Source organism: Alligator mississippiensis, chromosome 6, assembly GCF_030867095.1.
Source record: "Alligator mississippiensis isolate rAllMis1 chromosome 6, rAllMis1, whole genome shotgun sequence".
In the NCBI taxonomy this organism is placed as follows: Eukaryota; Metazoa; Chordata; order Crocodylia; family Alligatoridae; genus Alligator; species Alligator mississippiensis.
This window is the reverse complement of record NC_081829.1, coordinates 63,738,810-63,764,121: the sequence shown is the minus strand read 5'-3', so window position 1 is coordinate 63,764,121 and position 25,312 is coordinate 63,738,810. Positions and strand designations below refer to the sequence as shown.

Below are 25,312 nucleotides of genomic sequence, written 5' to 3'. Positions count from 1 at the left end.
TTAGGTAAAAGCTAATATTAAGAGGTGAAGGAAACGTCTAAGATCGGCTACATTCCAGAGGCAGGCAATTATTTTAGATAGAGGACCACTGACCAAGTTTTGCTGAGCTGTTGAGGGCTGCATGGGCAGCCCCACCCCTTGAAAGTTGCCCCACCATCTTGGGACCAGAAGTCCTATCCCTAACCCCTGACCTTTGCCACTGGAAGTCCCCCCCTTTGCCCTCCAGAAATACTCCTTTTGGGAGGGGGGGTTGCCAACTTAGAACCAGAAAAAACTAAATCATATAGTAAAAGTCAAACACTGGGGATAAGCAGCACAGGAGGGAAGCCCCAGGTGCCTCCCCCTGGAGGGCAGGGAAGGCAGCCGGCTCCAGTGCCTGGGGCTTCCCACCCATGCAGTGTAAGTGTGAAGGCTGTGCGTGCATAGTGAGGAGTGCTGGTGATACAGATTACCTGGCGGAGGTTGTACCTCTCCCACAATGTGCAGCACTGGCCAGAGCCACATTCCACACAGCACGAACACCTGTGTTGGGCAGAGCACCTTAAACATCCCTGCCTGCTGGTGCTGCCACTGCCACCACCTGCCAGGGCTGTGCGCTATGGGAGAAGTGTGTGTGAGGGGGTCCCCACACCTGCCTGACCTCCCTCACAACCACCCAATCTCTGCACTGCCACTGGCCACCTGGGCACAGGCTCAATAAAGAAGTACATTGCAATACCTGATTTATAACCTTAATTTGTTTTGGGGGCAGTTTTCTCAGATAATTACTATATGTACAATCACTGTACAAGTGAAGTGTGGGTTTTGATAACTTAAACAGCTCAAGTAATTTTGGAGGAATATCTACTGAAACCTTCTGTGGATATTCAATCCAGGGCACATGTTCTTTTCTTAGGTCTGTGAAATGTACTGAAATAAGGTGACTCTTACCTTAACTCTAAGCACAGAAGCAAACATTCTAGCATCTTCAGACACTCCTCCAATATAGAGTTTTTTGGTAAAGACAGGAGCATGGTCATTTTCATCCTGCACCTCAATGAACACTTTTGCTGTGTTACCTAAGAGAGAGAAAGAAACATATGTAGATCTTATGAGAATAAATACATTGTTAAAATTGTACAAAGCAAAAAACAAACAAACAAACAAACGAAGAAAACCAACCAAAAAGCAATAAAATCTTTAGGTGATATAATTGCACATTTTGTTTCCTGCATGTCAACAGTTCTTACTCAAAGAGCAATGCTTCTTAGGCCAGAGAGTAAGAAAAGCATAATATGCAAATTATGGGTGTGTAAAACAGGCCGTATTAAATTTAGAATAGGATTCAGCCTGAATCAGGGACAGTGATTCGATTTGTTGATTTGGATCACTGTCCCTGATTTTATTTAGCTGAATCTGAATCTGAAGATTCGATGCTGATTAGGAGAATCAGCAATTCGGTCATAGACACAGCTTTGAATGTTTTTTCTACATACCTTGAGGTACCAGGTATGAACGCTGTGATAGTGGGGCAGATGGAACATCCCACAGGAGCACGGGGGATCCCCCCCCACATGCTCAGCAGCAAACCTGGAAGTGGACCAGGAATTACATACATTTTAAGAAATACTTCTAGTCCACTTCCAGGTCCATGAGGGAGCATGCCTGGGCCCCCCCCCCACATCCCCTCCAGCTTGATCAACCACGGAGGAAACCAGGTGCCCCCTCAGACCCAGGAGGCACTGGTTGCCAAGTCAGAGGTGCGGGAGGGGGCCCAATGCACACCCCAGCAGACCCTGAAGTGAACTGGAAGTACTTCTGGGTCTGCTGCTCCGTCTGCCCCACAATCACAGAATTCACGAGATGCCTGCTACCTTGAGGTTTATAGAGAAAACAATTAAAGCTGTGTCTATGTCCAAATCTCTGAATCTGTCCAAATTTCTCCAAATCAATTTGGAGTTTTCTGAATCTATTTTGAGAGATTAAAGTGTTCTGATTCAATTTGGATTTGGAAATTTGGCTCTCAAATCAAATCAGGGACCAAAGCTTCACACGGCCCTAATGCACGTAAATGAAGGGAATTACACACATTTTAAGATATACTTATGTTATTTTGCATTATTTTATAAACCAGTATTTTCACATGGCTAATAACCAGGCATCCAAGGTTTCCATTTGCCACAGAAAACCAGAAAACCATGGAATCCCCCTTTTTATGAAAGAAAACATGGATTTCTTCTTTTAGCAGATAAACCTGTAGATTCCCTGCTTTTGCAAAGAGCTCTGCAGGCTGGTTGAGCTCCAGCCTGCAAGAGCTGTTTGCAAACAGGGCAGGAAACCCCAGCCTTGCCCAGAGGCAGAGGGGAGGGAGAGAGGTGGGGCCTGAGGCTCTCAGTCAGTCATGCTCGGCTCAGCTTAACCTCACTCTTTGCTCCTGGAGCCTGTGAGATAAGTGGGGCTTGGAGGGACTGGGAGCCCCTCTGGCAGGTCTGGGGGGTTGCAGATCATGGCTGGGGGCACCAGCAGGGCTAGGGGGAGCTAGGAGCTAGTGCCAGCCCTGCCCCTGCCTGAGCCAGCAGCAGCAGTGGGGGAACCAGCTCCATGCTGCTTCTGCTGCAGCTGCCTTCTGTTGGGAGCATGGAGCTGCAGACTTGGGTCCCTGGCCCCATAACCCTGGAATCTGGGGGTCCCCTCCAGCAGGGCTGGGGTACAGGGGCTGTTGGCAGGGGGTAAGAGGCATGAGTAGCATGAGGGGGCTGTTCTGGGGGCAGTGAGGGGCACCAGCCAGGCTGGGGGAGGCATTGGGGGTGAGTGAGGGGCACCAGCCAGGCTGGGGGAGGCTTTGGAGCCAAGTGAGGGGAACAAGCAAGGCTTGGGGCATTTTGGGGGCAAGTGAGGTGGACCAGCAGGGCTGGGGGAGACATTGGGGGTGGGGGGTGAGGGGCACCAGCAGGGTTAGGAGGGGCTGCAGGGGGCTTTTAATTTTAATAATGGATTTTGGGGGGGGGGGGGATTATCTGAGAATTCATTGTTTCTTGTCAGAGAATTTGTGATTTTTTTTTAATCAGAGAAAACCAGAATCCCTGCTAATAACCCAGTCTTGAAGCTGAAACTTCTTTCTTAATAGACCATTATCCCCATAGTATGCACACCCAAGTTTGCTGTATTAGGGTTACTTCACTTAGGGTGCATCTAAACACGCATATTAATGTGCAGCAATAAATTCTGGTACATATTGCACTGCAGTTTATTACTTGTAGGCACTGTGTGTACATGTGTGCCCGGGCCAACAGCATGTTGAGTCAGGTCAGAGCAGCCCTGGCTGGTAGGGGGCCAGCCTGCCATCCCAGGAATGCTTTGACCTGGTTCAATGTGCTGTGGAGAGGCTGGCTGGGGCACAAGAATGCTCCAGTGCAGGGCTAGCCAGCAGATAGCCCCCACACTGAAGCACCCTCATTCCCTAGCCTGCTGCAACAGTATCTACACATGCAATTCTGTGCACACAAAAAATTCTGCGGCAGAATAGTATTTGTATTTACAAATACTAACTCGCTGTGGAGTTTATTAGTTTTCTGTGGCTTAATAGGGCTGCACATGTAGATACCAAGATGTTTACTGTGGAACTAATTATGTAACTCCACAGAAAATATCTCAGGTAGATGAACCCTTTGTATATAAGTGAGAGGGTATTGGGGTTTTCTTTAGGAATTAAGATAAAAAACAAAACAATATTGGACATGTCATAGAACTATTTAGTCTCATCCTTTAATAATGTGCATATTTTAGCCATATTAAATAGTTGTTATAAGCTAAATGGATAATTAATTGACACCTCTATGGAGGTAGAGCAAAAATTATTATTATGGTTATGTATTCCAAAGGTATTCAACCTTTTTACACTTGACTTCTCCAACTGACAGCTTGCAGGCTGAATCCAGGCTGAAAGGATTAAGCTGCAGCTCCTGGTCTCCTGCTCTGGGGGCTGTTCTCCTCACTACTCCAGCTGCTGCATCTGGAGTCTCTAGTCTCTCCATCTTTTTTCCTGCTTCCACTGCCTATCCGAGCCAGTTGCAGGGTAGAGTCAGGCAGGGAAGCTCAGAGCTAAGGAAGCCTGTCTGGGAGGCTTGGGAGACCTCAGAGACCCCACACAGTGCAGCAGGGCTGGTGCAGTGCACAGAGGGATGAAAGTTTATGTAATGTGGCATGGTGCAGTTCAGCAGGAGGTTGTACATGGCATGACTCTAGGGCTAGGGACAGAAGTTACACATAAACTGGTTTCAGTGATCAGAAACTGGTTTAAACCTGTAACAGAAGAGAAGTTCAGTGCACATAAACCAGTTTCAAAATGTCTGAAACTAGTTTGAATGTAGGATCAGATTTAACTGATTTAGGTCACACCAGTTTATGAAATTTCTGTCCCAGACCCCTTCCTGGTTCAAGTTAAATCATAGTCCCCCAGCATGCTTTTCAGCCCTGGACTGGGCTGTGCTGTCTGCTTCTGAGAGCAGAGCTGGCCCTTCCCCTTTGCTACCTAGCTGAAGTAGTGAGGGCTGGCTCACTGAACTCATTGCCTCCACCCCTCCCATCAGCAAAACCCCAATTGGGGTCTGGGGCCAGGCAGGAAAGTTAAACTTACCTTCCCCCTACTACAGAGCTTCCCTGCCCACCTAAAACTTAGTGCTGGCTGTGACTGTGGACTACAAATCCCAGTGACACCTAGAAGCAGGAAGAGGAAGTGACAAGCAAACCTGCAGAGTCCTGCTGCTATAATTATGGACTGCAAATCCAGGAGACCTCAGGAGCAGCAGAAAGAGTAAGCAAAAACACAGTCCATGCTATATTTATAGTTATTCAGTTTATAGTTTTTAAAAGAAATAATTATTCTTGTTCAAGCTTTTATGAATTCATTTCCACCATCTTCTCCCACCCAGGCCCCCCCTGCTCAGGCAGAGCACCGGCTGTGGCCTAGTCAGCACCCCTCTGCTCCAGCAGGGAGGGAGGAAAAGTCTTGGAGGGCTTCTGTCTTCCTCCCCGTTGGCAGTGTCTGGTAGGCATGCCTACTGCCCCCTTCCCCCCCCCCCTTGCAGGTATGTAACTGCATTTCCTGAATCAAAAGTGAATGTGTGTTCATTTGCTTACTGGTTCAATCTCTGAAGTTTAGAATAGTCTGCAAAGACTGAATCAATTCAGCCTCAGGCTTTTTGACTATCTGCACTTAGCCCAGGTCACTGATGCAGTACAGCCAGGCAGGCATGCAGCATGGTGTAATATAGGGGGGGACTGCCTATGGTGCAGTGAAGGGATAGGGCGCACATGGCATGCCATGGTGAAGTATAGCAGGAGGGAGGAAGGCTGTCTATAGTGTAAGGGGGGCTCATGCAATACATCATGAGGCCTGGGGGTTGTACGGCCTGTGGGGGGGAGGGGTTGTCTCCTGGACACTCAGAAATTGAACAGTTCTGCTTTACACAATTACAGTATTGCCAACTCTCATGATTTTTGGCATTGTTCATGTCAAAACGTACCTCTTTATTTTAGTTTGAAACAGCAAAGTTCTTTCATATTCTTGAAGCATAGACTTTAAGAATAACATCAAAATTATGAGAGTTGGCAATACTGCAATTTGATTTTTTTTCCTTATGCATGTGCAGCTTCCTTTCACAATTTGAAAAATATCTCAATAAAATATTTGCTTCTCAACTCTGCCATCAGACCAGCAAGGCATTACAATGTGTATATGCAGTGGTACTGTTAGGGACATCTTCTAGGTAAGGAATTGTGTCAGCTCACAGCAGTATTTCATGTTGCAGGCTAATGCAACACACTGTGGGGTGCTTTTTGTGCTTCTTTTTATAGACCTGCTTGCTGCCAAACAGCACATACTCCTAATAGGTTTGACCCTGCAAGGTGCTAAAGCATTCTCAAGTGGTGAATTAAGGTTCTAACTGTCCTCTCCCTTTGCAGACTTCCTGTCTGAGGGTAGAATTTAGCCTTTATTTTAAATCCTGTTATCTGTCCTACAGTGTACAATAATGACCCAAAGTATTTTTTTCTTCTCACTTTGCAAAATAAAAGCAACTTCCTGGCAAAAATATATATGTGAGCTCATCTAAACCAAAGACAATTAAATTGTCTGGAAATCTACACAAGACAATGTGGGAATCATTGTCTATTTCAGAACTCCAGAAGCAAATGATTGTTGAAAATGAGGATATCCAGTTTGTTGAAACTGCATGTTCCTTTGATAAATCACTTCATTTCAAATTTGATTTTCCTATTTTGTGAAGAAGCAATACTTATTGAGTATTGTGTAGTACTTTTTTTGCATTTTTGCTTTATTAATCTGGTTTAACTTCTTAATTTTAAGAACATTCTGAAAAGAGTTCAGTAGAGAAAAAACAGACTGTTTTCTATACTGGCAAAAGCACCACAAGTATAATGTCTAGGTCTAGCCAAAGAGAAACAGATGACTCAATGAAAACCACTGAAGTTTAATAAAAAATTCAAAGCACAGTAGCTTTAAAATGGATAAGCAAAGGAAATAGAGGAAATGCCATTTCCTCGGAGGAATAATCAATTATTCCTTTTCCACATTGATCCGTACAGATAAAATAACAAGTTATAGGTACTGTCATTCCACAGGTAATTCATTTCAAAACAGGCATTTTGCTTTTATAAATGAAGCAGAAATTAGTATTCGACAGATGACTTTCTTAGAGACTTATGGATAGCGTAACATTAGGACATAAATGCTATGTCCTTTCAGAAACTCTAGTCTAAATATGTATTTAATGCCCCTGGTATATATTCATTTAAAAATGCCATGGGATATGGTCCACCATGGGGGTTGGTGGGATTATAAATAGGATGACCACCTTTTTAAATTGGAAAAGCATACTATCCACCTTGCCCCCCTCCCCCAGCATCATGGCCAGAGCAGAGCTAAGTGGGGTGGGAATGGATGTGGGCTCCCTGCCCTGCTGACTTTCCCCACCCCCGAGAGCCCTGTACTGGCCATGCACTCCCTGATTGCCCAGCAACAGCTGGGAGCACAATTCTGTGCTGCTGCTGTGCAGGCTGCTGCTTGTCAGGCAGAAGATGCACTGCCATGGTGGCACAGGGCCCCTGGAGAAAGGCAGCAGCGCAGGGAGCCCACATCCACCCCTGTCCCACACACAACTCTGGTTGGCATGTGCCCCTATGCCCCCCAATTGCAGGAATGCACAGAGCAGCATGGAGCTACACCATGTGCCCTCTGGATCCTTGGATGAGCTTATTGTGGCTCTGTCCCACTCTCCACCCCAGCCCTGAGACCTCATGCACTGCCCTGGCTAGGCAACACCCCCAGTCCCAGTTCTTGTCCCAGTCCCTCCCTTACTGTGGGTGGTGGCCCTCAATCTGCCCCCCCACCATGTTCCTTCTACCCCCCACCATAGACTTACCTGCAGAGAGCTGCTCTCCACACTGTCCAGCTCTTTCCCAGCCATGCACATGTGTGTGGGTGTGCATGTGGCATCCCCAGTGTCCTGCTCACAGCCACCCCAAGCAGCCCCTTGCAGGCTGGAACACTGCCCACCTGCAAAGAGAAACCCAGATCCCTGCATGACAATGCAAATCTGGCACAAATGCTGTCCCAGAGTCATGCAGCCCGGGACCGGGACCTGATCCCATTTTGGGACTCTCTGGCCCATTTAGGGATGGGTAGTCACCCTAATCAGAATCCTGGTGTGACAGGCAGCCTTCCTAGGGCTGGATCTTGAGTTAGCCTGATCACCTGCCTAGAGCAGTCTGCCCTGACTTTCATGCCATGACTTGAATATATCAGAGTAACATTAAGTGGGAGACTGCCCATACACTATCCTGATGCCAGGGGCACTATCTACAGCTCTGAACTTTCCCTACACCATGGTCCATGCCTTGCAGATGGTATCCAGTTTAGTATTACTCTCTGGTCTAAGGCTGGGGCAAACTCAGTCCTTTGTTGGCCTCTTTCACACATACTCACACTGAGCCCCTCACACAGGGGCCTCTAGCATACTGCCCAATACTGGGCCACTCTAACAGACTCATAGACACTGGGCTGGAAGGGACCTCAGAAGATCATTGAGTCCAGCCCCCTACCCCAGTGGCAGGAAATTAATAAGGATCATAGGATCCCAGCAAGATAAACATCCAAATGTTTCTTGAAGGTGTTCAAAGTAGGGGCTTGAACCATCGCCAGCAGCAGTCTATTCCAGATCTTGGGGGCTTGGACAGTAAAGAAGTTCTTCCTTATGTCCAGCCTGAAATGGTCATGGAGGAGTTTGTGACCATTCGATCTTTTCATCCCTTGGGGCGCTCTAGTGAACAGATGTTCCCCCAGATCCTGATGAACACCCCTAATAAACTTATAGGTGGCCACCAGATCACCCCTGAGCCTGTGCTTTTCCAGGCTGAAGAGTCCCATAGCTCTCAGCCTCTCATCATAAGGTCTGTTTTCCTGACCTCTGATCATGCGCATGGCTCTCCTCTGCACTCTCTCAAGCTTCTCCACATCCTTTTTGAGTTGTGGAGCTCAAAACTGGATGCAGTACTCCAGCTGCGGCCTCACCAAGGCTGAGTACAATAGGACAAGGACGTCCTGGGATTCGCTTGAGAAGCATCTATGGATGCAAGCCAGTGTTTTTCCTCACTTTACTAGCTGCAGCATCACATTGAAGGCTTATGTTCATCTTGTGGTCAATCATGACCCCCAAGACCCTTTCGTCCGCAGTGCTAGCCAGCGTAGCACTGCCAAGCCTATAAGCATACTGCAGGTTTTTCTTCCCAGGGTGGAGAACCTTGCACTTTTTTGGTGTTAAACACTATCAGACTCTCATCCACCCATTTCCTGAACCTGTCAAAGCCTGCCTGGATCACTCTGCTGTCCTCAGGTGTGGACACTTTACCCCAGAGTTTGGTGTCGTCAGCAAACTTGGCCAGTCCATTTCTGACACCAATGTCCACATCATTAATGAAGATGTTAAATAGTATAGGCACAAGGACAGAGCCTTGAGGGACCCCACTGGTCATAGCACACCATGGCAATTGACTTCCGTCAACCACCACCCTCTGGGTCCTACCGTGGAGCCAATTCCCCAGCCAGTGGATCATGGTGAGGCCGCAGTTAGCCAGTTTTTCTAAGAGGTAATCATGGGATACCAGATCGAAGGCTTTTCTAAAGTCATGATATATGACATCAATCTCTTTTCCTTTGTCCAGGTGATAGGTCACCTGGTCATAAAAGGAAATAATATTGGTCAAGCAAGAGCTACCCGCAACAAACCTGTGCTGGCTATCCTTCAGGATGTTGCCATCAGCCAGTCTGTTAAGAATGGCCTCTTTGATAATCTTTTCCAAGACCTTCCCTGGGATAGAGGTCAGCCTGGTGGGCCTGTAGTTTGCTGGATCCACTTTCCTCCCTTTCTTGAAGATAGGCACCACATTTGACTTCTTCCAATTGTTGGGAACTTCAACAGAGTGCCAGGAGTTCTTGAAGACCCATGCCAGAGGCTGAGCTATGATGCTAGCCAGCTCCTTGAGTATCCTGGGGTATAAACTGTCAGGGCCGGTCAACACTCTCTACTTCCCTTGTTCCACTTGAGTGACCCCTATGGGCCTTCAGGCTTTTCTACTCACTCTTCAGCACTACCATGCAGCAACTTTGGATCCTGTGAGTTCACCTACTTTATGTATCATAACTGTGTGCTGATGCTAGGCTGCTTTTATGCCCCAACCCCTCACCAGGCAACTAGTTTCACATTCTTACACTTGCAGTTGGCCCATCTCTTGCAGCCTTACTCAGTACACCCTGGTGCAGCCCTTCCAGCTATCCTCTGCAGCCCTAATCTATACCTCACTAGCATAGTCTTTCAGGTGCCCTACTGCACCCTACTCTACACAGGCCCACAGAACAAGTTTCCCCCTCTGGGGCCTCTGGGGTCTCCCATCCCTGCTGGGCTCAGGTGCCTCTTTATTAGCATGCCTGGCCCACACTGCTCCAACTACTCATACAATTACCCACCAGACGGATGGGAGCTGGGGTTAAGGTGCCCCTATCTACCTTTCATCAGGGTGGAGTAAGTGGCCTCGTATTTCTTGGGGGCTGTCCTGTCACAGATAGTCCCACAAGACCCCCTCTTCACTGGCAGGATGCAGATTCAAGTCATGCCCAGGACCAGGAGCCTCCTACCATCCCCATAGCGCCTGCCCTTACCTCTAAGCTGTTCCCTAAGTAGTAGGCTGGATGATGTTACTCCCTTGGTGGCTGACAGCAAACTGCTGCCCCAGCCTGTGAGAGCTGGGTCCTAAAATGGCTACCCTCATCAAGCACCTGGAAGCTGGCTGCCTTAAAGTGGCAGGCACCCAAAGGTGCACTGCTACCCTTGGGCTCCCCCTGCACAGTCAAGTTAAAAGCTGGATACCTACAGGGCAAGGCTTAAAATCAGCTGATTGTCAGATCTGGCCTAGGGCTGCACTGGGGTCTCAAACAAGGTAATGCAGTCATGGGCAAGTACCAACAATTAACTGATTGTCATTGTTGGCGTTGAGCCACATGAGGGCAAATTTGAGACAGTGGCGCCTCAAATTTGAGATTTTGGGGACCAACAATTATGATGATTGTTGGTCCCAGCAGTACTGGCTACATGTTTAATTGAAGGTGCCTGCAACAAGACATACTATTTCTTTAAAAGGAAATAGTCCTCTTAAGAGATCCCAGCTGCAGGGCATTTGAACAGTTGCTAAGATATTTTAAGGGCTCCAAAAGGAGTAAACAGAAAAAGAAAAAGCTAGGAACAAAATTGATTGCTACAAAAAGGAGACCAGGCTGCTGTGTTGTGTGCCAGAGCCAAAGTGTTCCTTCTGAGAAAGAGCAGAAGGCTTTTTTGTTGTTTATTTGTTGACTTGTTTGTTGTATAAATACTGTTACTTGAGGGGAGCTCCTCAGGAAGCAAAGTCCACCAGCAGAAGCCAACAGATTAGGTCACCCACTAACAGGGCCATACAAACCAGCCACAAAAATGTTCTATATTATACATACAATATTTTTATATCTAGTCTGTGAGTTTATAGAACCTTATTTCAGGTGCACATGTAGTACCCTTGCCATTGATGCAGCAATTAACATGTTAATCATGACATAAACGTAATGCGTAGAAAGGGCCTTAATGAAATGTTTCCTGTTTTGACTACAGTATTATTGTATAAAAGGAACATTTCACACAAAAGGCTATTATCAGCCTTCCATAAATGATAAAAATATTGCTGACATCATATTAGATAGAGCTGTAGTATCTCCTACTGTCATCTAGTTAAAAATGCAGCACTATCAAGAATAATGAGATTCACAGGCAATTTCTTCATTGCATTTATGCCCCCAAGGAAGAAAGAGATTTAAGCAGGATTGTAGGCAATGTGTATAAGTGACCTTGACCTGCTGAGCTAATAAATAATTACATCAATAGCTAATACTACTAGTCCACTGCTGGAGGGAAGACCCTAATTGTGTCAAGCTCCCTAGTAGTACTGCAGTGTTTGTTGACTTGTGCAAGTTATTTATAATACATATTAAACATCATCTTCATATATGAAGAATCAGATTCTATGCAGGTTCCTTAGTCTTTTGAAAGAGGTGCTTTCCTAGAAAGCATGTGTTTAATTTTTTTTCTTAGTTCTCTGAGAAGCATGAATGCTGATACACTCAGCATCAGTAGAATGCTTTAAAAGATCAAATAAAAGTTCTTATACACATGCAAAGTACTACATTACTGTGTCTACTAATTTGAGCAATTCACAATCTTAAATAAAAATATTTATTATTTAAATTTATGTACCATTTTTCCTGTTACTGTAGGTTTTACTTGCATTTAATTTAGCCAATGCCTTCCTTTAAGCTTATTTATTGCCTAATTTTTATATACAGCTTCTATTGTATTGCATCTGACAGTCTGAGGATCATGCAATATCTGTGATTTCCTTATCCTTTACCTCTTCCTTTTTTTGGATTCCAATCTGCAGCTGAGTGCAACAAAAGGACTATCATTATAGCACACATATTCCTTTATCCAAAAATTGGGTAAGCCTAAAGAAGCACAAATTAAACATTTTCCTAAGTAAATCTATTCTGTGGCTTTTTAGAAACAGCTTATATTGCAGAAGATGTATACTGTTCTTTACCATTGAGAATTCCTAAGGCATTCTTACTGATGAGTCAGATATTATCTGGATAAGGGTTTTTACTCCTATTAGCATCTTCTGCTGCAGCTGTGGTGGCAGAAATAAAACGACTAACTTTATAAAAAAATGTTACCACACTTCTGGCACTACTGAGTCCAAAAAGAGCTTTAAACTTTCTGTCATTATACATGGTGAGCAGAAAGAATGGGACTGTGGCTAGTGCCTGTATACAGAGATAAAACAGGTGAAAGTCCTTCTTGCCTCTTGCACTTGCACAATAAAGCCATAGTATAATCTGATCCACAGAATAATATGTAATAGAATATAGTACTGAAGCTGATGTGTTTGTAGTTAAACCACTGAATATTATATGGTACAGTATTTAGATTTCATTTCTGAGAGCAAATGTTTTATGCTCCATTATGTGCAAAACCTCCACAATATCTTTCTTCTTAATTGCTCAAGGTTTGGCATTAACTCTTCATTATACATTGTTTTGCATGGCAGGGTTCATGATTAAAATGGAAGCACTTATTCTTCTGTAAAGAACTGCAGAAGGGTCTCATAGAATTGAATGAATGGGAAATAAAAATGGCAGATAAAATTCAATATTGATATATGAAAAGTGATGCACAAGGGAAAAAACCTGACATGCAATGGGCTGTTGTTGTTACTGTTCCAGAAAACTCTTGGAACTACTGTGAGTGGTTCCCTAAGAACATCAGACCAGTGCTCAGCAGCAGGAAAAAAGGTGAATAGGATATTAGGAATTATTAAGAAGGGATTTGACAAAACCCAGAAAATGTCATTCTCTCATTTCATAAATCCATGGTACACCAACACCTTCAATGTTGTCTGTAGTTCTGGTTCCCTGTCTCCAAAAAATGTAACTGAGGTATAAAAGGTTCAGAAAAGGGCAGGGAGGATCAGGGGGGTAGACAGGCTTCTGTATAAGGAACAACTAAATAAACTAGGAATTTTTGGCTTAGAGAAAAAACAACTAAGGGCAGATAGGATAGAGATCTATAATGGTATGGAGAAAATAAATAGACATTTATTATTTACTGTCTCTACAGTACTAGAACTAGACATATAATGAGATTATTAAGAAACAGGTTTAATACACAAAAAGGTAGTGCTTTTTCACACTTCCTGAAATTAACTTGTGGAACTAATTGCCACAGATATTATGGAGGTTGACAATTTAACCAGGTTCAGAAGAGGATTAGATAAATTTATGCAGAATATGTACATCAGTGGGAATTATATCTGACAGTAATGTGGCAACCTCCAAAACAGAACTTCCCAAATTCTGTAAACTATAATGGAAGAGGAAAAAGGAACAGATCAGTCTTTGTAGATCCTGTATAAATACGCTCCCTCTATTTCTTTTCTGCTTCTGTGGGATGCAGGTTATAGGGGTAGCAGACTCGTGGTCTGACCCAGTGTGATATCTCTTACATCCTTCCATGTTACTTCACCCATGCTTAGATTCTAACACTTAAATTCTCTGGGAAGGGAAAATTAAAGCTGATGACTTTAAAGAGAGACCTAGATAAACAGAGACCATCTGTCAATTTGGCAACAGTCATCTAAGGAAAACTGAACATAAGTAAGATTAAGTAGCAGTAGCAAATCAGTACAGGTGATAATTACTGTTAAAGGCTTCAATGAAGGGAGAAGAGAGCAGTTTCTAAAACCTTATGATGTCTTTATCTTTGTTTGGAAAATGGTAAGATATTACTAGGGATTAAAAAACTTGAAGAGCAAGTCCTACAAAGGAGAGAAACACCGGAGAAAGCAGAAAGTGGTTGTAATTACTTTCTAATGATATAACTTTCATTGTCCTCTAAAACTCAACTAACTCTATGAATCTACTTATTTGCTTTGTATTCAGAGAGTGTATGTTATATAGACAGTTTCCTTATTTTAATCTGTCCCTGTTTTTAAGAATAGCTAATATTTGTGGATTTTTTTACATGTTGCCCCAAAAGACAAAGGCACGTGAGTACTTGAGGTAACATGTAGTTAAACCCCCTTCCTCCCCTCTCTCCCCCAAAATGCAAAGCCTAATCCCACACTGAGTCTCAGTCTGAAGGGCATAGACAAGGTGCTTGCCCTCCATGAGATATATCAAAGGAGTATAGCCAGTGCTCACAAAAGGAGGAGCCAGAGTAGAGAGGTCTGAATTACATGGGGGAGGGAAGGTGACAATTTATATAACCGTGACTGTTCATGCAAAATGAGACCACTTGCTCATAACTTATTGCTAATTCAAAAGTGCTAAATGTGACAAAAAATCACCTTCACTGGCCCAGACAAAGTAACCTCAGAACCAGCTTTTGAAGCCACATCTTCAGCGCCAGTGTACTGTTCTGAGTTTCTCAGGCAGAAAAACATCCAGAAGGCTACATTAAAGGGACATCGGAGATTTCCCTTGATGTACGTGAACCAGACTGCAAAAAGCTTGCATAACCAGCTCTAATTAACAAGTTTTCCATTCCCAATATAGAGGGTACCCAGGGAATGTCCAGGGTCAGAGCATGTTACATTGCAGTTATCCTTTCTGACATAACTGATGGTTAGAAAATGCTATTTAGAGGTTAGTTTTGGGGAACTGGCTTATAGGTAAGGTAGATATGTATTAGAACAATGATCCAAGGCAATGGCAAGGGTTAATTGATTTCTAAAAGCCTGTTTGTGACACGTTATTCAAGGCCCACTGTGTCTAACACAGGCAGGAAGCAAGCAGACGCACAGGCCTGGAAATTGAAGACATGTACCACACTGTCCCATAACATGAGATAACATGAGATAAAGGACTTTGCTGGATTGGCCAAGTCAGAGTGCCCAGCTGCAGAGCCCTTGGGATTTCCAAATTAGGATGTGTGTATGTGATGGGTTTGTGAAACAAAGGAATATGCTGACAGGACACAATGTAGACGATCACAGAGAAACCAAGAAACAATGCCCAAAGATGAAGAGTCATCATAGAGGGAAAAAGATATAAAAGGAGGGATTTCAGAGCAGTACAGGGTCCCTGAGAGAGCAATCCAAGGCCATCATGGACAGGGCACACCGCCAACCCATCTCAGCCACTCCACTGGGGTGGGGGGAGAAGGGTGGGGAGGGGACAGTCTTCAGTCTCTGACCTCCAGGCTACTGACATCTGACATTCAAGAAAGAACCTCAGTGTGAATCTTGCGTACCGGCCAGATGTACCTTGACTCTGCAAACCCTAGGACTGGTAGATATAGATTTTTTTTGCATTATTCTTATCTCCTATCACTGTGTATCAATTAAATTTGCCTATTATCAAATGGAGAGGTTGTGGTTGGTCTAGGGTTTGGGTCTGCCTGAAACAAGGCATCTGGGTCTTAAATCCAGTGCCAACAATAATTCTTGGAGGGGCAACTAAAATCTTGCTAGAAGATAGCTTAGTTCCCAGTCAATGCCAGGTGGTGGCATGGAAACACCTTTCATCCTAGCTGCACTGAACTCTATTTCAGCACACCTAAGGAATTAATGTCCACTGTCTGTGTATAGATATTATTTGAAAAACCAGTACAGAAGTTGCATCATTTCCCTAAACAGGAGGAAAAGCAAATTTTCCTAGTGTATGTTTATTCATTGTATGTAAATACTTTTTTGTGAAAAAAATGTCAAACTAGAAATTATAATCCAGCAACAAAAGAATTATGGTTGTACATAGTCCTCCTTCTCCACTGTGAAATATAACAGTTTAGAAGGGCATGTTTAATGCTGCTGGTTTATGGAATAAAGGAGTTCTACACAAAGACATGCTGGTGTTGATAGAACGTATCATTATTAGGATACAACCATGCACGCTATTGTGATATGTCAGATACAATTTTTTTCTCCCTTTACAGTTAATTAAAATAGACAAGAACTATTAAAAACATTTTAGAAAAGGTCTAAAAGTCTGTATGGTAATCTCTGCATAATATATTTTTTAGAACATACCAAAGCCCATGTGAAAAGACTACACTAATTACAAAAAATTTCCCTAACCTCTAATGGGAATACCAGGCCATTGGATCTCTCTCTTAGATTCTAATGGTTTCTGAAATTTACACCATTACTTTAACCCCTGGTGGCAAAAAATATAGTAAACTCTGACTTACCTTGCTGATCCACATTAAAGTGTTTATTTAAGTGGTGCAAACGTGTTTGGTCAAAATTAGTCAGAAGAATCTCAATTGACAAGGAAAATGAATTTGAACTAAAGTGATGTTGAAATGTTTAGTAAGCACAGTGACATAAGAAAAGATGTTATTAAATTATGGTTTGTGTGTTACAAGCTACTTTTTACATCATGCTTTTACTAGTTATTATAGTATATTTATATTATCTTTGATACAATTCTCTCATGCTGCAATATGTCCCAGGGATTCTAGAATTTGGTTAAGCAGCATTTCTTTTGGTTCTGAAGTAACTGGACTATTCCCTTTTTTTAAAGTTCATGCTCATCAAACTGGGAATTGGAATTGGAATTGTAATAGACTTCAATAATAATTTGCTTTACTATGATCTTAAGAATGTGTCTAGAAGTCTATGATCTTTGGCAGGTGAAATAAATAGATCAACATCTGAGCTCAATCTTTTTGTTAATAGATTGGGCACAAGCCAATAAAAATCAGTACAGAATATTCCCAGGGCATTTTGATACAAAATTGTGTATGCCTATAATGTCTGGAAGAGTCATGTTCAGAATAGCTGAACATATTGCAAGAATGCTACACAAGGTTCTGGTGAGATGTAAATATTTTGTGTTGTGTTTACTTGAGCAGAATTTGGGAAAGAGAAGAGGCAAAGGAAATACCACAGGTAAAAGGAGTTCAAAAGGTGCAAGAAAGACATGTGAAAAGAAACAGCCTAAAGGTCACTTAGAGTTCATATTGTGGTTTTATACCAGTTAGACCTGGTTTAGAACAAGGAATAGTTTAAGTAAGGGATACAAATTGGCATACTGATATTAATGATGAAACGATTTATTGGGCATGTTTCCAAATTTTCTAGCCTTAGTTGGCAAGCTTTTGAAGTTGAGCAAAGTAATTCAGTATACAAATCCTGAATCTTTGCTTCTCAGCCTTGAACCATGGTTCTTGCTGAATGGCCTATTTTTAAATTAAACAAGTTAAGGACTTCTATAAACTTGGGGTACCTGTGAATGTATCTGACAAGGACACTAATTTGCATGGTTCAGTAGCCTCAATGTCACATGTATTCAGTATTCCCCCACTTCAAAATGATGGCCGGGGTACTTTAACTAAAGCTCATTGAACAAGCTTTAGTTAAAGTGCCCCTGCCACCATTCTGAAGTTCAGGACACTGAATATACAAGACGCTGTGGGCTGCCAGGAGCATCTCTCCTGAGAGCCACTCTAATTAAAGCACCTCCTATCCTCCACCCTAGATCACATGTAAAGATGCCCTCAGTCTTTAAACTTAAGAAGTACTTTCCCCTAACAGGCTGGCCACCTGATACAGGTTTTTAAAAATTCAGGACTCTGTGGATGCACCTACACGTGCAATTAATGCGCAGTAATAAACTCTGGCGCATATGGTGCTGGAGTTTACTGCTCCCAGGCACCACATTTGAACTTGTGCTCAGAACCACAGCATGTTGAGCTGGGTCAGAGCAGCCCCAGATGGCAGGGGGTAAAGAGGTCAGACAGCCCCCGCACTGAAGCACCCTTATGTCCCAGTCAGCTCTGTCAGCATCTACACATGGGTTGCTGCAAACTAAAAAAACTCTACTGTAGGACAGTACTTGTCTTTACAGGTACTAACCTACAGGGGAGTTAATTAGTTTATTCTGTCCTAATAGCACTGCATGTGTAGACACTGAGAAATTTACTGCAGAGCTAATTAGGGAAGTCCAAAGTGAATATCTTGTGTAGACTCACCCACTAACTTTAAGATTAATCTCTTTCTATGTAATATTAAATATGAATATGATATGTGTGATCATTTGGTTCTTTACCTCTATTGTCTTATCATTCCTATACTATTTGGTATTTTGATACTAGTGATAATTTTTTTTTTTTTTTTTTTTTTATAACTCATTCACTTGAGTACTTGATTTTGGTGGGACGGGCTCCCCAAAACTCCTTGGTCCCCCAAACACACCTGGTCAACTCTCTCCAGCGTTTATATTGATATTAATGCAGCAATAACTGGGTTTATGATTATGGGTTACTCCAAGTCACAGACAGTTTCAGTGGTTTCCATGCAACCCTTCCAACTCTTACAATATCCAAAGATTTCCTTGCTCTAGTATAATTTTGGTGCCTGAGAATCTTTGTATTGATAACCCAGGGCCATATCCTAGGCTCTTGTGATGCACAGAATTTAATCCTCTTTCAGATGGCCTGCTGAACTTATGCATAAGGCTGATGTGGCATAGGGAGAAGATATGGAGTTCACAGGCTCCTTTAAACCATTTCAGGGGCCAGTCTGGCTCCTCATGGTTCAAGTGTCACAGAACTGGAATTGTAACATAAAGGTACCTTTCTTCCCAACTCTACCAAGCTGCTTGTCTACGCCAAGGGACTCTTCAGTGGCCCAGTTAAGCAAACTTTACAGCACAACTATTTGGGCCTACCTTTCTAGTGTGGATAAGATAATAATTAAACCAATGATTAGTGTGTTGCTGTGACCTGCACCTATAATTAAAATGGGTTTTAAAATGTGGAACATAAATATGATAGTTTGAATGCAAAAAGTTAAATTTCTCATAATTTGTCACCTTCCTAGAAACAGCCAGCTAATACGCTTACCCTTCAGTCTCAACTTCCTTCCAACATTTCTCATAAGTGCCCCAAACCTGACTGCCCCTTAATCAATTATCCAGAAGTCTAGCATCCTCTCTGACAACTTTTAATCTGAATATAGTGATCAGCAATGCACAAATCTACAGCCTATTTAAAGTAAATTTATGGGGCAGTTCCAAATCAGTAGCATTAAATGTCAGAATAACTAACAGGTTAATTGTACTATTAATTTCTGTTTTTTTTCTTCAGTAAACATCTCATTTTAGTTACTTAAAGATGCAGCAGAATTTGCTGTGCTGCAAAATTGAGAAACCAATTAGCAAAATGTAGGTCTATTTCTTTATGTGGGTTGAACTGTAAATAGAAATACACTTCTCCAGTGAGAAATAACAACCACTCCCAGGCAATAAATTACAGCTGCCCTAAAGGAAGATGGACATGAATAATTTTTTTCATTGAGGTCTCTCTCAGTGATATATTATATTAGAACCACACTAAATCTATGGAATGTTAAGCAGTGTTCAAATTAGAACGTGCTGTGAGCATTTTCATGTTAAGGATTAATACAATATCTTGCCTGCACAGCTCTGACTTGCCACTAGAGGGCTGGTGTGCCAGGACACCTGGGCTCCATCTCTGCTCTCAGTTGAAGGAGGGGAGTGGGGCTGCAAGTGGGGCATCCTACAAGACTGGAGAAGTAAAAACTTTATCTCTGTGGACCAGACTAAAGTTATCTTACCATGAGCTGTGTAGCACAGCCCAGGAATTACCATTGAGCATATAAAAGTTATGTCAGTTCAGGCAGAGAGCACATAACACAAGTGTCACAGAGTACTGAGGTGCCCTGCTCCTAAAGAGGAGAAACCGCTAGAGAAGGGACCCTAGCAGTGAGTGAATAAGGAGCCCAGCTGTGGGTTGCTAGGGCAACTGGAGGGAGCAAGAGACCACACCTGCCAGCAGTCAGCTGATTGTAAGGAGCAGGGCCTGGCCTTTATAAACCCTAGGGGCTGAGGTCAGGGGGAGTTCCCTGCCAGCAGCCAAAGAAGAAGGAACTCTCTGCCATGGGAGAGCAGAGAAGCCTGACCCAGGAACAGTATCTAACTTTGCTGAGAGATAAAGAGTCTCCAGTAGGAGTGAATGTTGTTATGGCCGGATGGCTTCAGTTTGAGTTATAGCTGGAGGGCTAGCATTTTGTGTTGCTGTTTGTTTATCACTGGTGGTTTGGGTGAGGCTATTAGGGGTTGGAGGAGGCCTCATAGGGGATTCACAGCAGAATGTGAGAACCCCAGCGCAGGTGTGGTCTCTTGCTCCCTCCAGTTGCCCTGGTAACCCACAGCTGGGCTCCTTATTCACTCACTGCTAGGGTCCCTTCCCTAGCAGTTTCTCCTCTTTAGAAGCAGGGCACCTCAGTGCTCTGCGACAACAAGTTAGTGAGTTTTAATGTGCAGATGCTCATGCTTTAAGTGCCTTAGCATGGTCTAAATTAGGGGAGTTGAACACAACCAGACCCACAGGCTGGATGAGTGGTGTACTGTGGTCCACAGGCTAGATGAGACTGTGGCAGGGAATGTAGGTGGCCTCCCACTAAGAGGAGTAGCAGCCAGTGTAACAGCTTGCAGGTGGGTCCAGAGCTGATTATGGGGTCATCTGACCCAGGGAGCCTGCAGTTGGTGGCTAGGGCTTATAGATTTCATCTGATCCAGGAGGAGGACTGGGCTTAGAGAGGATATAAACCAAGGCCCTGAGTTGAGATGGCAGTAACATCTTGCAGGCTGCTGACTGGACATCTACAGAGCAGGATTTCTATAGCCCTGGAATGCCAACAGAGAGGAGATCTGGTGTAGTCTGGAGGTTTGGGAAGGAACTAAAGGGGTGGAGGAGGTTCTTAGGGACCCAGGGTCCTATAGAGTGGGAGTGGAAGTAGAAGACCTATTGAGGGGTCCAGGAGAGCCCAGAAGAGCAGGGCTGAGAATAGGGGATGGATAGAGAGATCTGGGTGAACCCAGAGAGAAGGTCTGTTTGTATAAGACCTACTGAGGGGTCTGACTGAGCCCAGAGAGAGCAGGGGGATGAGTGTGAGAGACCTTTGGATGAGAGAGGGAAGACCATTAGATGAGAGAGGGATGATAGGCAAAGAACTGGCAAAGGAATTCCAGCACATCAGAGCAGCCTCTGTGTTTGTGTATGGGCATCCCTGGTGTTCATTAACATAAGACCAGGGCAGCTTCCCACATTTTAAACAACCAATTACATCATGTTGTGATGGGTAAGACGGGCAGACTGCCCATAGAGCACGGTAACAGTAAATATTTTGGGTCTCCACGGGCTTTATGGCCACCTCTGGAGATGCTACTTGTGACAGAGAACCACAGCCTGGCTCCACATTACCAATCTGAAATGGGTGTTGGCAGCACAGCCATGATCCAGCCACTCCAGGACTGTCTAGCATGGCCCTGGAGTCTTTGCTGCCACAGGGATGTTCTGAATAGCCCCAGAGCCAGCCCCAACTGCGAGGATGTGCAGCACTGTCCTGGAGCTGGAGCCACTGCTGCCTCAGGGCTGTGCAGCATGGTACCAGAGCCACTTCCACCATGAGGCTGTACAGCACAAAAGTAAGTCCCCAGAGGGACTTCCATGGGCAACACAGCTCTGGAGTGGCAGGCACCTGCTCTGAGGCTGTGTTGCTCAAGACAGCCACTCCACCACTATAGGACATGAGCTAGTCACTCTGAGACCCACAGGCAGCACTGGGGGGTGGATTATATAGCTCCATGGGCTGTATCTCACCCATGGGCCATATGTTTGATACCCCAGGTGTAAGTGTAACATATAACTTGACCCTGAGGTGCACTGCCTCCTGCGACTACTCACATCCTTCAGGGATAGAGCAATTTATGCATTACTAAATACTATAATGCATTTACATTATAAATTAGAATTAAGCAAGCAACTAATTGATATAAAGTTTTGTTTCTTTAACAACCAGCTAGTACTGGAAAAGAGGATGGCTATCTGGTTATAATGAGAGCATATATTTGCACCAAATAATGACTATAATTCCCATCTGTACCTGCCAGGACAGAACTGAGAACTAAATTGAAATCTTTGTAAGTGATAAGTTGTGCATTTGTAAACAACATAGGTTTTAAGATATAAGGTAGGCCTCTTATATCCTGCTATTCTAAGCCCTAATTCTAAATTGAATTTGAATACAAAATCATGCTACTTTTGATTCTTCAAAATCCATAATGTTTAGCTTTTATATTTTCACTAAGTTCAAATGCAACACTGTTTTCAATCACTTTCTAATAATTATCATAAAATAACACCTGGAATGAAGTACATACACGCAGGGAAGGACACTTGTTACTTTCAGAAAAGAAGATTTGCTTACCCAAGCTACAAATTGAAACAAACATGTTTTTTATTGAAGGAGAATAAGGAAATAAAACTCAACATTAATACTATCTTCTTTCCTAGTACTCTATTTCTAAATTATTTTCATACTTGGTGAAATATAGAAAAACAACAACATATATGCTAGTATTCAGGATGTTCACTATTCTAATATTATAAAAGCCTTAATCTGTTTGTCTGCCTGTCCATAATGCTTTATTTCCACTTTAATTGGTTGACTGAAACAACCAACCAGAGTGCGAATACAGCGTTGAGACAGGAGGTGGCAGCACGGGGGAGCGTTGCTATTATGGCAGGGACACGGGACAGTGGGGCAAGGTGAGTTCACCTGGCCTCGCCTCCCCTCCCGCCCTGCTCCCTGGAGGCAGTGGCAATGGAGTGGATGGAACAGGGCCTTGCTGCTGGCCACGTTCCCCCTGGCCTACTCCCTGCAGGCAGCAACAATGGACCAGAGGGGGGTTGAGGCCACTGGAGCTGGCCTTGTGCCCCCCTTGCTCCTTGGAAGTTGTGGTGTTAGCGGCAGGGGAGCAGCAGGGGATGCCATGAGGGGGGCAAGGCTACCAGCACTGGGCTTGGCCCATCCCTCCCTGCTTCCATTGTCATTGCTGCCTGCAGGGCTGATGCAGTGGCAGTGGCAGGAGGAATGGACATACTATGGAGACAAGGGGAGAAGGGGAGGAGTGGGCCCAGGCCTGATGCAGGGTGGGGAGGAGCCAGCCTGAGACAGGGGCAAGAAGCCAGCCTGCTGTGGTGGTTGGGGGGGAAGCAGTGGGCCTCCTCCCTCCCTTGAGCTTTGGCCCACTCCTTCCCCACCCCCTTCCCCTGCATCGGCCCTGAGCCCACTCCTGTGTCCCTCTCCCATCCCCCCGGAGCCCCATGTTCCCCCCTCCCATACCCCCATCACTGTCGCATTGGCTTGGACCTGCTGCTCCCCCCCACCACACTGTGGCAGGCTGGTTCTCCCCCACCCTTAGGCTGAGTCCTCCCACACCCCCCACACCATGGTGGTGGGGAAGGGGGGAGCAGGCCTGGACCCCAAGTGGCAGGAGGGAAAGGGGGAGCGGGCCTGGATGGGGAGGGACATGGGCTCCATCCCTGCCCATTCCCCCCATATCATACTTGATGGGCAATTGGCTAGTATATATGAGGGTTTTTTTTAATTCTGAAGGGGTGGTTGTCATCAGAAGCAAATCCAGAATTTTTACAAAGGTGGACGAGGGGGGCAAAAGCAGAGACTGGAGCAGCAGGGCTTGTTGCCACTTTTCTTTCCCACTTCAACTCCCAGCATCCTTCCGCCAAGCAATCGGTGATTTTTTTAAGTCATAAAATCACAGAAAGTTAGGGTTGGCATGGACCTCAGGAGGTCAACCTCCTGCTCAAAGCAGGACTATCCCCAACTAGATAACCCCAGCCAAAGCTTTGTCTAGTTGGTTTTTTAAAACCTCTAAGAATGGAGCTTCTACCACGCCTCTGGGTAACCTGTTCCAGTGTTTTACTACCCTCCTAGTGAGTAAGCTCTTCCTAATATATAACCTAAACTTCCCCTGCTGCAACTTGAGACTATTGCTCCTTGCTCTGTTATTGCAACCACTGAGAACAATCCAGTTCCATTCTCTTTTGAACCCCACTTCAGGTAGTTGAAGGCTGCTATTGAGTCCCATCTCAATCTCCTCTTCTCTAGGCTAAATAATACCAGTTTCTTCAGTCTTTCTTCATAAGTCATGTCCCCCAGCCCACTCACCATTTTTGCCGCCCTCCATTCGACTCTCTCAAATTTTTCCCAAACTGAACACAGTACTCCAGAAGTGGCCTCACCAGTGCTGAATAGAGGGGAATAATAATTTCCCTGACCTACTGGCAACACACCTACTAATGCATCCCAGGATGCCATTACTGCATCTGCACAAGAAGTCCCCAAAATAGGTCAGAATTCTTCCCCTAGCTATCTTTGTTCACATTATCCTCCCCCTTCCCTTCACTTTGCCTTCTCCCCCACCTGCTACTGATGCTGTTTCCACGGTCCTGGGGGTGAGGGAAGCTCCAGAAACACTCCATCCAGGCTGTAAGTAGGAGCTGGGCTCATCTTGGGGTAGGTAGGTTCCCTTCCTGTGCCTGCTTCTGGATTAGTAGGGAACACTGGGGGGACAAACTAGGGATGGGTAACTTACCCACCTACTACCACTATCTCAGGCTGAACCCTGCCCCACACAGCCCAGCAGGAGTGAGTAGGAGCTCTCCTCACTCCCAGGACAGTGGACACAGCAGCACGAGCAGGTAGAGGAGCAGAGGGGGACAAGAAAGGGAGACAAAGGGGAGATGGAGGAATTCTTACCTTGTTTGGGGACTTAAACTCCCTGGCTGCTGCTTCTGCCACATGGTCGTAAAAGGTGGGGGAGATATCACTGTGCCACTGTATCCCCTCTGGACTTATCCCTGGTTGGCATACACAGTCTGTTTCTGCTACTGGTACTGAGCAGTTGTAGCTTTTTAAATAGGTCAGTTACTTTTATCTGGAGTACAGTGAATATCAATGCAATAATAAAGACAGAGAGATACTACTTGATGTAATGGTGACAGTCTAAGCCATAAATGGAAATACTTTCTAGAGAGAGAGAGGTAAGAGTTAAATGACCAAATATAATGGCATCTACAGTGTGATCCCACAAGAACCTGCAGGGTCCTATTTTAAATCCAGGGAAATGACTGAGCATATTGCTTATACAACCAAACTTTTTACAAAATACTTATTTCTTTGTTCGTCAGGGACAGTTGTATAACAAGCATGCGGTGATAAAAAGCAGCTCTAAAATGTTAAAATAAAAATCTGTGGAAGAGCAACCTAAAGCTAAAAATAGTGGCATTGTCAACAGCTGACAAAACAAGAACACTGAGACTATTAACAAAGGAAACATTTAATGAATTTA

The 25,312-nt window shown here is 44.3% G+C and overlaps 1 protein-coding gene across 3 annotated transcripts in view; it reads right to left on the bottom strand.

The window, feature by feature from the left end:
• PCDH15 (protocadherin related 15) overlaps positions 1–25,312 on the bottom strand; it is a 1,303,618-nt gene that overhangs the window by 136,040 nt on the left and 1,142,266 nt on the right. For all 3 annotated transcript variants that reach the window (XM_059729933.1, XM_059729932.1, XM_019484297.2), the window contains one exon: positions 931–1,058. In XM_059729933.1, the coding sequence (XP_059585916.1) occupies positions 931–1,058 (128 nt within the window). The remainder of the gene's footprint in view (positions 1–930; positions 1,059–25,312) is intronic.